Raw genomic sequence first — 14,151 nt, 5'->3', positions numbered from 1 at the left:
ATGGCAAAGCATTACTTTAAACACTGCAAAAGTTTGCAAAAATATGTCGATTTTTTGCTTATAAACAATTATACTAAATTCATAATAAAGATGCAGCAGAAATAAACAAACCAAGACACTTCAATGTTTCAAATATACAATATATAAATCTCAAATCATGATTTACAAAGTGTATACATTGTAAAACATAATTTGAAGGTGCTACTCGTAACATTGAAGTATCTTGGTTTGTTTATTTCTACTGCATCTTGATTGTGAATTTAGTATAGAATAACCTGTAGTAAAATTATTTTTTCATATTTGGAAAGATTGCATTATTTACAAATTTAAAAAGAGAAGTAATTGCCCTAGGACAATTTGAGACGAAGTTAGTCCCTATTGTTTTTTATGATTTAGTTGCTTACTCTCAGATTTGTTTCAAGTGCTTCACTTTTTGCTAAATAAATCATGAATAGATATTAATAAAAAATTAAAATATTTAAAGATCACTAAAAACATCGTTTTTTCTACTTTCATAATCTTTATAATAAAATAGTTCACCAAATTTCATTTAAATCGATTTTATAGATTTCGCATAATCATTTCGCAACATAATTTTTTTTTAAATAGAAATTCCTTCAAATCTTGCACAACAAAAACTGGACCATATATAAATTTGTTATTTTTGTCAATAAAAGGGATAGGTATAACTCCATTTTTCTACAACCGTGGTAAAAATGCAATTTTTAGCACTCCATGCGTGCGTTAAAAATGCTACTTTAAGGCACTAGTGCTTTAAAAAATTTTGAAGGCTCTGCAGTTCGTATTTACCGTGTAGGCAATTTTGATGTAATGTCAAAAAAATATAAAAATGGAATGTCAGTCAAGTTCAAGTAAAAGTTTTTGTAGATATTGTCCTGTAATTACGTTTGTAGAAAAAATATTGTATGATATGCGTGTTAAAAAGTACATTTTTAAGGCACTTATGTGAATTGCCGAATTCGCTATCGCTCATTCTGCAAACTTTCACATTTATATATATAACGTGTACTTTTAACACTTATATCATAAATAACTATTACCTCTTTAACCTACTTTATAGAATCGAAATCGGATAATTTGTGTTTTATCGGTTTTGCCCATTTTTTCTGGACCCATAACTTAAGAATCCAAACCGCCCAACTACTAATCACAAGAAAAATTCAAGTCCGAATTTAAAAAATTATAAATTCATTGTGACCTTGAAACACCCTGTATATTGAAATTTTCAAAATCCCTTTCAATATTTGAAAAGAGCACAAAAAATTAGTTTCATGAGTTTATTTTCGAAATTATATTGAAAGGAGACCGCACACATCTTATGGAAAATATAATGTCACTCAAATTAAATAAAATTTACATGAATAGATGCGTCCTGAAATTTCAATAATTTGTTACCATTGCGCCACTCTGTATTTTGATTAACAAGAGCGTAAATTGATAAAAATAAATCTAAAATCAAATAGGAATTGTACGTGTGTCAAAGAGAGAAAAAGATCTTGTGATTCGCTTACTCCATAAATCTTTCTCGAGGGATTAAGGCAGAGGCTTATTCTTATCTTTTCCTATTATTATTGATAATAAAGTAGGTATGTACAATTTAGTTGTACCGCCTCTAATCGGCTTAAGCTAGTGGTGAATAGACTGATTTCAATAGCCGCTAAACTAATATTATTTATGAATGCCAGTTTTGTGCCAACTTTAATTACAATTAACGCCATAATTAAGCAAAATTCAGAGTTGGCGCAATGGTATCAAATTATTGAAATTTCAGGACGCATCTATTCATGTAAATTTTATTTCTTTTGAGTGACATTATATTTTCTATAAGATGTGTGCGATGTCCTTTATAAAGCTTTTATAAAGTCCTTTGAGAATAATAAGCAGGTATTATTAACTTTTAATAATAAATTATTAAAGTGAATGAACAAATAGTCATTTTAAAAGTATTAAAAACTTATTTACTACATTGGAACGACCCATTTTCACAAAAAAATCCAGGTCCGGATTAATAAAAAACAATAATCGTGACCTTGAAAAAACAGCCTGTATATTGAAATTTTCAAAATCCGTTTGCATATTTGAAAAGAATACAAAAAACTGAGTTTATAGGTTCGCTTTCATTTTTTACACAGAAAATTTAATGACTTTAATTTTGAAATTAGATATATTGAAATTTTTAATAACTGTGTTTAAAAAGCAGGTTTTTAAAGCACTTTTAATAATAAATTATTAAAATTATAAGCCTGGGTCCCGCGTACCAAAAAAAAGTTGATTAATAGCAAGCTGAAAATTTGTTAATAGCTTAACGGTGTCTAGTCGAACAAACTTTGATGTATGGGAACACTGGAACAGGGGAAGTTTTAATTGTGGAACGTGATTTTAATTGTGGACGTGTCATCCTGACAAGTTTATGATTGTGAAAACTAGCAGGTTGTTTTTAAGTTTATTCAATAACAAACTTTATATAATATATAAAAAAATCTTTGTCTGACAATATGTTGGGCATTTTAAAAAGTCCGACACGAAGAACATGTCAAATGACAGGAATGATATTGGTGGTAAATAGCAGTCTGATTTTTGCATGAGACTTTAATGAAGGGTATCAAATCAATTGGAAGTTCTGTCCGACAAAATACATGGGACGTTTTCGTAGTCTGACGTTCGAAACCTGTAACATGTTCCACAATAAAAACTTCCTCTATTCCAGTGTTCCCGTACACCAAAGTTTATATATACACTATTAACAAATGTTCAGCTTGCTATTAATAAACTTTTTTTTTTTGGCGCGCGGGATCCAGGCCTATTAACGAATAAATATTCATTTTAAAAATAATCAATAATTATTTACTACATTGGAACGGCCCCTTACATTATTCACAAGAAAAATCCAGGTCCGAATTAAGAAAAAAATATAAAGTAATTGTGACCTTAAAACAACTAGAAAGAGCACCAAAAACTAAACTAAGTTTAATGGCTCGCTTCAATTTTTTCCGCAGACAATTTAATGACATTAATTTTGAAATTATATCGAAATTTTTGGTTAGAGTTCTCAGAGCTCTATAAATAATTTATCTTTGGTTTTTTTTTAATTTGTTGATGGTAAACTATTTATGATTTGCTTTTCAGAGATATTTTGTCAATGATGAATTTGCTGGCGGTAACCGCAATCTCGCTTTTCTTCAAATCGGAGGAGAGAATGAAGCAAGTAGTAGTTGGGTGACCGGCGGATCATGGATCACATATGCTCGCCAATATAAAGCCATTTTGTTTGAACTCGAGCACAGATACTATGGTAATAGCCATCCGACTGTGTGAGTACAATTTTTAATGTAGTTATTTTTTGAAGTGAAAACTTCTTTAGCGACGTTGTGCACTTTTTGGATGGGGAAAAAGCATTGAATTCGCGACCGTCATCGCTCCGGCGAGATATTAGTAATTTATATACTATAGGTTGAATTGCGTATGTATAAGTTGGAACGAAGTTATAATGGTTGGAGGAGAGATAGAGTGTGTACCCGAAGGAGATTTCGAAGCAAGCGCATGAGGGGCCACACTATCCCTACTCCAATCATTATAAGTATTTACTGTTTAAAGTATTTTTGAAGTGAAAACTTCTGTAGCGATGTTGTACACTTTCTGGATGGGAAAAAAGCATTGGATTCGTGACCGTCATCACTTCGCTGAAATAAATTCTGTACGTTTATTTAAATATTATGTATATGTACAGGGGGAGGCAAATAAAGGGCCTATTAGAAATATCTCGAGAACTAAAGGCAACAGAATCATGAAAATTAGAATAAAGGGGTTTTGAAGGATGATCTATTAAATGAAAATATTTTCATCTCTTTGCAACTTCCGGTTATACCGGAAGTTGCTTATAACTTCGTTTTTTTAAATGGGACACCCTGTATATTTTTACATTTTTGGATTCTCTTCGATGTCTTCTTTCTTAAAATATGAGGTTTTTGTAATATTATACAGGGTATTTTAAAAGATAATTACGTTTTTTTATTAATTTCGTAGCAAAATTAACACCCTGTAGAATTGTAGTAGTTTGACATCTAAAACTCTACTTACGTTCAAATGATTTTTAATATACTCTACTATTGTTAAGAATCATTAGTATAGCTAAATTTTTAATTTTAGTATACAGGGTTGGTCGAAACTCGGAATGAGTATTTTCTGAGTTTTCTTAAATGGAACACCCTGTATTTTAGTATTGTAATGAAATGATATTTTATGGTTCTTTTTTATTTCTTAAGCATTCCCTATACCTAACTGCTTTCATTTGTGCTTAATTGTTAATCGCACCAACAATCTTAACTAAGTAGGTATTTCGATAGCTAAACCATTATTGGTAATTTTAAGGACCACTCTGGATTAATATGTATTTATTTCTGAAAAATTATTTGGGATTGAGTATTTTCACGGCCAACCTAATAAAATTTTACGTATTTTTTGTTGCAATTAATGTTTAGCTTGAATCACCAATAACTCACAAATTAAAGCAGTTAGGTATAGGGAATGCTTAAGAAATAAAAAAGTACTATAAAATATCATTTCACTACAATACAAAAATACAGGGTGTTCTATTTAGGAAAACTCAGAAAATACTCATTCCGAGTTTCGACCAACCCTGTATACTAAAATTAAAAATATAGCTATACTAATGATTCTTAACAATAGTAGAGTATATTAAAAATCATTTGAACGTAAGTAGAGTTTTAGATGTCAAACTGCTACAATTCTACAGGGTGTGAATGTTGCTACAAAATTAATAAAAAAACGTAATTATCTTTTAAAATACCCTGTATAATATTACAAAACCTTATATTTTAAGAAAGAAGACATCGAATAGAATCCAAAAATGTAAAAATATACAGGGTGTCCCATTTAAAAAACGAAGTTATAAGCATCTTCCGGTATAACCGGAAGTTGCAAAGAGATGAAAATATTTTCATTTAATAGATCATCCTTTAAAAACCCTTTATTCCAATTTTCATGATTCTGTTATCTTTAGTTCTCGAGATATTTCTAATAGGCCAGTTATCTACCTCACCCTATATATATATATATATATATATATATATATATATATATATATATATATATATATATATATATATATATATATATATATAGTATAGTACGCACCCAATGCGTATATAATGTAGATATAGCAGTTCTCTTTGGATGGTGAAAAAGCACTGTTGTGCTTGTTATCGACACGGCGAGGTATTAGTTATTTATATACTATAGGTTGAATTGCGTATAAGCATTGCTTCGTAAGAAGTTTTCACTTCTGTCGGCACTCCTACGAGTGCCCTAAATTTTTTTTCCACAGCTATGAAAGCTATGGTTTAATTTTCAGGTTCTCTACTACAGTGCTCGCAGCTAAGTCTCCATGCAACAGTCTCTTTATTAGCAGATGCTTCTTGACTGGCACATATCTGGTGGGCAAGCTTATTATGACTCTAAGCTAATTCATGCTTGTTTTGAGCAGTACTCCATCACTATTGCTACCGGATTTTTCAGTCAGATTTTTTCAGGATACAGAATCCTGGTCCAAAAGTCTGGATTCCAAGAATCTAGGTCGTGGTTGGTATTTTTAGATACTACTTTGGTCGATTCTGGACCAAAGAAATATTTTGTAGTTGTGCATCAGGACTTTCATCGCGGTATATTGTCGATGACCTGAAAGCCACCTCATTGTGACAATGTTATGTGCCGCCAGTCAGTATTTCATATTCGGCAACTGATACTTCTGTAGTTTTCGACGCACACTGTAACGTATGCTTTCTCTGCCCCATTCCTCTCGTTAGCAAATGTCGACTTGGAAAGGTAATATACGGTCAAAAGTCATCCGTTCTGTATCCCCAATTGCATTTGTTATGCTAGTATGTTCTGATCTAATCATTACATTCGTCAGGTTTTCTCGCAGTCTTTAATATATAATTTTTGCATACCTTGTTACAGCTTCCTTCAGTTTGAAAATGACGCTATCTTGCTACACCTTTGATCATCACACCACTGATGCATTTGTTATAGATCTATAATAAAACATGTAGCGTTGTAAACCCCACATTTTTTTCGTGTATTGATTATTTGTTATGTATACTCTACTCACTAGATTGATATTTGTACCATTCAGGCTTAGAAGACCTAATGCCTCTAAATCTCTTCTAGAAAGTGCACAACGTCCCTAAATAAATTTTCACTTCAAAAATTTATTTCGTCGAAGCGATGACGGTCGCTAATTTAATACTTTTCCCCATCCAAAAAGTGCACAACGTCCGTAAAGAAGTTTATTCTTCAAATATTTATTTCGTCGAAGCGATGATGGTCGCTAATTCAATACTTTTTTCCCATCTAAAAAGTGCACAACGTCCCTAAAAGAAGTTTACACTTCAAAAATTTATTTCGCCGAAGCGATGACGGTCGCGATGACAGTCGCTAATTCAATGCTTTTTCCCATCTAGAAAGTACACAACGTCCCTAAAGAAATTTTCACTTAAAAAATTTATTTCGTTGAAGCGATGACGGTCGCTAATTTAATACTTTTTCCCCATCCAAAAAGTGCACAACGTCCCTCAAGAAGTTTTTACTTCAAAAATTTATTTCTTCGATACGATGACGGTCGCTAATTCCCATCTAAAAAGTGCACAATGTCCCTAAAGAAATTTTCACTTCAAAAATTTATTTTGACGAAACGATGACGGTCACGATGACGGTCGCTAATTTAATATTTTTCCCCATCCAAAAAGTGCACAACGTCCCTCAAGAAGTTTTCACTTCAAAAATTTATTTCTTCGAAGCGATGACGGCCGCGTTGACGGTCGCCAATTTAATACATTTTCCCATCCAAAAAGTGCACAACGTCCCTAAAGAAGTTTTCAATTAAATAAATATACGTACAAAATTTATTTCGTCGAAGAGATGACGGTCGCGATGACGGTCGCGAAATAAATCTTTTTTCCCCATCCAAAACTAGGTTTTACATTTATTTTAAATTTAAATACTTCTATACAATTTATATATACATACAAATAATATGTAGCATAAGCGATGACGGTCGGGATGACGGTCGCGAATTCAATGCTTTTTTCCTATCCAAAAATCGCATAACGTCCCTAAAGAAGTTTTCACGATGACGGTCGCGAATTCAATGCTTTTTCCCCTATCCAAAAATCGGCAACGTCCCTAAAGAAGTTTTCACTTCAAAAATATATCTAAACCCCAGATGATGACAAATCTTGTAGTCAGCGAAGATATATGCGTAGGAACAAGATCCACAGACCAGGTAATGGCTTATAAATACCTAGGTCATGAGATTCGCATAGGAAAAGATAACCAGATCGTTGAGCTTCTCCTTTGTATAAGACTGACTTGGGCAGCATTCGGCAAACTGAACCATATTTTCAAATCATCTCACATACCAATACGCCTTAAAAAGAAAAACCTTTAAACAGTGTATTTTGCCAGTGCTACTTACGGAGTGGAAACGTTTACCATGACAAGGAGAACAGTGCCAAAGATCTGTGTATCTGAAAGGGCGATGGAACGAGCTATGTTAGGCGTTTTATACGAGACAAGATCCCAAACCACCAGTAACGACAAAGATGAGGAGTGGCTGATGCAGTAGAGAGAATGGCAACACTGAAATGGAACTGGGCAGGTCACGTGGCTCGAATGACAGACAACAGATGGACAAAGCGGATACTGGAATGGAGACCAAGCGATGATCCCTACCGAATTAAAAGTCGTCCATCAACACGTTGGACTGATGATCTAAAACGCTATCATAGGAATTGGATGCAAGAGGCACAAGATCGAAATAGATGGAAAATTATATGGGACATCTATGTCCAGCAGTTCATAAGTGAAGATTGAAGATGGGATTATCATTAAAATGTTTCACCTAATTAAAAATAAATTTTAGAATAAATTTTGTATTTTAGAGATTTAAGTACTGAGAATCTTGTATATCTAACAAGTCAGCAAGCATTGGGCGACTTAGCATTCTTCATTGAAACTATGAACCGACAATACAATCTGACTCCTGATGTAAAATGGATTGTTTTCGGATGTTCTTATCCCGGAAACTTGGCCGCCTGGATGCGCCTGAAGCACCCTGATTTGGTACACGGGGCTGTATCTACAAGTGCACCACTTCTCGCAAAATTGGATTTTCCAGGTAAATTTTTAAAGTTGAGCCATATATTATGTTTAGAGGTAGTACAGAAGATTAAAAATTTAAAACCAAAATTGAAAATTTAATATAGGTTTCAAGGTCAAACATTATTATGAATAGTGTTTCCATATTTGGTGAACAATATAATCTTCAAGAAAGTCATGATTGACAAAAAGTTATATCAATAGAAACACACAGTTTTATCAATAGAATAGCACACTATCAGTGTTAGTGGTTCAAAGACAATAAGACAATAGAACAGAACAGATAAAAGTAGAAATATAATATGATATGGTTTTAAAGATATTAAAAGAAGAAATTAAATTGGACTTAAAAAACAGCAAAAATGGTAAAGCAGTAGGTTCAGACCAAATCCAAGTATAAATTATGAAACCTTAGACATTATCATAGACTTGTTTAACACAGTGTAGGTATGTACAAAACAGGAAACATACCAAAACAATGGTTACTCTCGGCACAGAATAACTAACCATATGGTTAGTTATTCTGTGCTCTCGGAGACCGGCCCTGGCAAGGTTAAGTTGTACTGATTTTGTACTCCTAGTTTTTAGTAAAAACAAGTGGTATTATTAAATAGTTTTTAAAAACAAAAGTGTTTGTCTACTAGATACTACTGTATGTTATCCATACGTAATTATTATTTTATTATTTTGCAAAAAAAACGTCAAATAATAATAATACACCATCGTACAATAATTTTGTGAGGTTAGTTAGCATGTGGTTGGTTTGTCACTTACCAGAGTCGGAGTGAGGCTTTACACTCCTACACTTTACACTACTCAGGCTACACCTTCCACTCTAACCAGTCCAGTAAATCAACGTTCAAACTTCGCAAACAGTTATGCATCAGCCGCTTCACATTCTTTTCCGAGTAAGACGCAAGCAATTGTATTTAGTTGTATCGATAATGCTAAACTGCAGGATTATCTTATTTCTTTGGGCACAATCATCAACCCAAAAAATATTATTTTTTCATCTAGATTATCTCATAATAGAATCTGCATGTATTTGGCAAACAAAACCGTAGTAGATAATTTCATGACACAACATGGCTCTATAAAAGTACTCGGCGAAGTTGTAACAGCACGAAGACTTGTCTCTCCAGCAGAAAGACTAATCTTAATGCAGAATTACAGAATATCGGTTTAAAGCTTATTTCCCCAATAACATTTCTGAAAATTAGCTCGACTCTTCCCGAATATAGTCACATATTGAGCTTTCGGAGGCAAGTTTATGTAAGCCCTATAACATCATCAATTCCAGATTCTATTCTAATAAATTTCGACCAAACACCTTACCGCATATTTTTGTCACAAGATACACTCACCTGCTTATATTTGCAAAAATACAGGACATATATCATCCCAATGCAATAACAGTTCAGTAACGGAATCAACTCATATTGCGTCAAACAATGAAGTAGCAAATCAAACAGATCCAACAAGTATATTATACAAGGTACCAAACACTCAGCAGTCATCAAGTTATCCATTATCAAATCCGAGCATATCACCTACACCTACAAATCTCCATGACCAAGAAATTACTAATACTCCTACTCATAGCAACACTTTCAATCAATCTCATTCAGCGGCAATACCGTTTTCACAAACTTCGGAAGCAATATCCTCCAATCTATCAGCACCTTTTCCATTAGATACAACTGCAGAAAACTCTAATAAAACTGATACATCACCACAATTTTCTGAAACGACCATTTCAACCAATCTTACAAATAAAACTTCAAGCTCGACTTCTGTCTGTAATAAAGCCACAGCATCTAATAGGTCTGGATCCCGCGTATGAAAAAAAAAGTTGATTAATAGCAAGCTGAAAATTTGTTAATAGCTTAAGGGTGTCTAGCCGGACAAACTTTGATATATGGGAACACTGGAACAGGGGAAGTTTTAACTGTGGAACAGGTTAAAAATTTGGAACGGTCAGACCACGAAAACGGCACATGTATTTTGTCCGACAGAACAGACTTAAACTCTCCGAACAGAGATTAAACTCTCATGCAAAAATCAGACTGCTATTTATCACCAAATGGGCGTTTTAATGAGTGGAACATGTAGAATATGTCAAATGACAGGAATTATGACAGGTGATAAATAGCAGTCTGATTTTTGCATTAGAGTTTAATCTCTGTTCGGAGAGTTTAAGTCTGTTCTGTCGGACAAAATAAATGTGCCGTTATCGTGGTCTGACCGTTCCAAATTTTTAACCTGTTCCACAATTAAAACTGCCCCTTTTACAGCGTTCCCATATATCAAAGTTTATCCGACTAGACACCCTTAAGTTATTAACCAATTTTCAGCTTGCTATTAATCAACTTTTTTTTCATACGCGGGATCCAGACCTATAAGTGAAAACTCTAATAGCACTTGCGAAAACGCAAGTTCTTCCATAAAACGCAGTATTGGTGAGATCGATACACCTCCTTCAGACTCAGCAATTTCATCACAAAGTCTGTTTGCAAAACCCAAATCCTCTAAACCAAAAAAACCGCGCTCATCTAAAGTCCCATCTACACGGGAAACTCTTGAAAATTTTATTGATAATCATACCCCACCATTCGTTTTAAATTATCACCAATTATCCTTACTGATTGATAATGTCCAAGGCTCCCCTGACACTATTAGCGTCGTTAAAGAATTTACAACTGATATGGCTGGTTTACTCCATCTTTTACAAAGCAGCTATCAATATGAAAATGATAGATCTACAAAAACCAAGTTTACAAAACTTCAAAAGAAACTACACAACCATTTAGTGAAAGAGATTTCTGAGTTAGACAGTGACTCTTCTGTAGACAATTGTTCAGTATCATCTAACTCCGAATCTGTTAACAACATTCAACTGGATACTTCAATGGAACATTGATGGATTTTTCCATCGTCTCCCTATGCTACAGCTTTTATCTGAATATTTTCCAGATGTTATTTGTCTACAGGAGACAAACTTAAAGACCAATCAGTTGTACAATTCAAAACATTTCACTTGTTTCCGCAAAGACCGTACAGAACAATCTTCTTTTCCGTTTACCCCCAGCATGTAGCACATATTTAGCTGAACTCTACGCCATATACCGTGCTGTGAAACTTCTTAACGAGCTTACACTCACAAAAGCCCTGATCATAACAGATTCCCTTAGCTCTCTAAACTCATTAAAACACATTTTTCCGAAACATTTCCAATTTTTATGGGTTCCCTCACACGTCGGAATAACAGGAAATGAAGAAGCTGACAGGACTGCACGAGAGGCAATATTAAGTGATTTTTCAGAGCCGATAGGCAAGTGTGTTTCCAGTGACTTAAAAGCTTATTTTAAAAATAAAGTGTTGTGTTTGAGGCGAAATGAGTGGTCTCAAAATAGTTCTAAGCTAAATAAAATCAAAAATAATGTGTCTCAGTGGATTCCATCGTCGCGCAATAGCCGAGAACAAATTGCGATTGCGCGTTTACGTCTAGGACATACCAGGTTAACGCACTCTTACCTTTTCACAAAGAACAATCCACCTATATGTGATCAGTGTAACGTCCGATTAACAGTCGATCACTTTTTAATAAGGTGTAGTAAATATGACTAAGAAAGACAGCGCTATAATATCCCAAACGCTCTACCAGAGGCTCTAGGTCAAAACTGTTCCTATGACAATATAGTTAATTATCTAAGATCCATAAACATTTTGTACAATCTGTAGTTGTTTACTTTTGTTATTTATATTTTGTTCCGTCGCTAATAACCTTTTGGTGGATGCGACTTTTTATTTCTAATAATAAAAAAAATGGTTACTCTCCACCTTTTGTGGTATCCCTAAAAATACAAACGCTAAAGATTGCAGTGAATACAGAACAATATCATTAATAAGTCACATTCTCAAACTATTTTTGAAAATAATACATGGTCGTATAAATAAAAACTGGAAGAAGGAATAGAGAATAGTCAGTTTGGGTTCAGAAACGGACTAGGAACCAGAGAGGAGTTATTTGCTTTTAATGTTTTAGAGAGTTTAAGATGCTTGGATATGAATGTGGATGTGCATGTTTGTTAAGTTGATTTTGAGAAAGCATTGGACAAAGTAAGACAAGAAAAATTAGTCCAAATTCTAAAGACAAAAAATATAAAAAAGGGACTTACGAATAATAACAAACCTTTACTGGAATCAAAGAGCACAAATTGTAATCGATAACGAACCCAGTTTAGAAATTGAAATTAGGAGAGGAATTAGGCAGAGATGTATTATGCCTCTATAACTCGTTAATGTATATCATCAATCAGCTAATCGCGTCCACTGCTGGACATAGGCCTCCCTCAGTTCTTTTCAGTATTCTCTACACTGGGCCGCTTGTAGCCAGTTTCACGCTACTGTTAATGTGATTACTATCTCAAAGTGAAGGAATAATAATTAACGGAAGATCTATTACCAACATTTCTTTCTGAGTTGTATTCCCAAAGTTTTTGAGAGTCTTGTTTGTGACTATTTGTCAGCAAGTTTAAAAAGCTGTTTTATCGACCAGCAATTTGGATTTCTCTCTAGCCGCTCCACAGAACTTAATTTATTGACATTTACCGACTTCCTTGTGGAATATCTTGAGGGTGGCTTCCAGGTTCATGCTATATACACAGACTTTACAAAGGCGTTTGACCGGGTAAATCACAAGATTTTACTCAATAAGTTGTGAGGTCTGGGTATCCAGGGTAAACTTTTAGAATGGTTGTTATCCTACCTATCTGAAAGAATACAAATAGTACGTGTTCAGAGTTTTCAATCGTTTGAAATTAAGGTACCTTCAGGAGTGCCACAAGGGTCACATCTGGGACCCCTTCTATTCAATATCTATGTTAACGATAGTGCTTCCTGTTTCCACTTTGCTTTTTTCCTAATGTTTGCTGACGATTTAAAATTATATTTGAAAATCGAGAATGATGGTGACTATCAAAAATTACAATCTGACTTGGATCGGTTGAGCTATTGGTGTGATAGCAACGGAATGGAATTTGATGTTAAAAATTGTCACTTAATGGTTTTTGGTTGAAATAGAACTCCTACAAATCATATCTATACTATTAAGGATTGTCCTTTAGACTCTGTATCTCAGATAAAAGACCTAGGTGTTGTGCTCGATTCCAGCTTATCCTACATCCCCCATATCTCATCTATTGTCTCAAAATCACTTCAACTTTTAGGGTTTATCAAACGTTGTGCTAAAGACTTTCTAAATATCCCATCCATAAAAATATTGTATTGTTCACTTGTGAGACCTCACCTAGATTACTGTTCATGTGTTTGGTCTCCACACTATAACACCCATATTCAAGCTATTGAGAGAGTTCAGCACAAGTTCTTAAGATTTGTTGCATTTAAACAAAACCAGAGAGTTGATGAAATTAACTATTCTAATATGGAAAAGTCTCTCAACATAACCTCTCTCCAAATCCGACGCATGCATAAGGATCTCACAATGTTTTATAGCATACTACACTCCAATAATTTTGGTCTTCAACTATTGGAGAAAATTAGCCTCCATGTTCCCAGTAGACAAACAAGGCTAAATCAACCCTTTTACGTTAGACCCCATCGCACAAACTATGGACACAACTCCTTCATGTCTAGAACACCTAGGTTTGCTAACCAATATTCGGAAAGTTTAGATTGTTATAGTTTTCCAAAAGAATTTAAAGCTCAGCTTAAAAACTGTGTGTGATAAGTTAATGTTCTTGTGTTCTGTACATTTTTTGTTAATGGTTGTTATTTAATGTTCCTAGTTTGTATGATTAAATTTTTAAATTTACTGTAGATTAGGTTAAAAATCCCCTGTGATTAATGTTTATACTGTATTTTAATTGGGTGATTGCCCGTTGATAAATAAAATAAAAATAAACATTGTAACATTTTTTTATACAGGGTGTCCCG

General features: G+C 33.7%; 1 protein-coding gene across 1 annotated transcript in view; it reads left to right on the top strand.

Moving 5' to 3' along the window:
- The window catches only part of LOC126890277 (putative serine protease K12H4.7), a 103,394-nt gene that overhangs the window by 26,654 nt on the left and 62,589 nt on the right, over nucleotides 1-14,151 (top strand). The window contains exons 2-4 of the mRNA XM_050659134.1: nucleotides 3,148-3,332; nucleotides 7,980-8,253; nucleotides 8,948-9,104. Coding sequence (XP_050515091.1) covers nucleotides 3,148-3,332; nucleotides 7,980-8,253; nucleotides 8,948-9,104 — 616 coding nt within the window. The remainder of the gene's footprint in view (nucleotides 1-3,147; nucleotides 3,333-7,979; nucleotides 8,254-8,947; nucleotides 9,105-14,151) is intronic.

The sequence above is a fragment of the Diabrotica virgifera genome, chromosome 8 (genome assembly GCF_917563875.1).
Source record: "Diabrotica virgifera virgifera chromosome 8, PGI_DIABVI_V3a".
Lineage (NCBI taxonomy): Eukaryota > Metazoa > Arthropoda > Insecta > Coleoptera > Chrysomelidae > Diabrotica > Diabrotica virgifera.
Note: the sequence above shows the minus strand (reverse complement) of the source record. Positions and strands in the feature narration are given on the sequence as shown.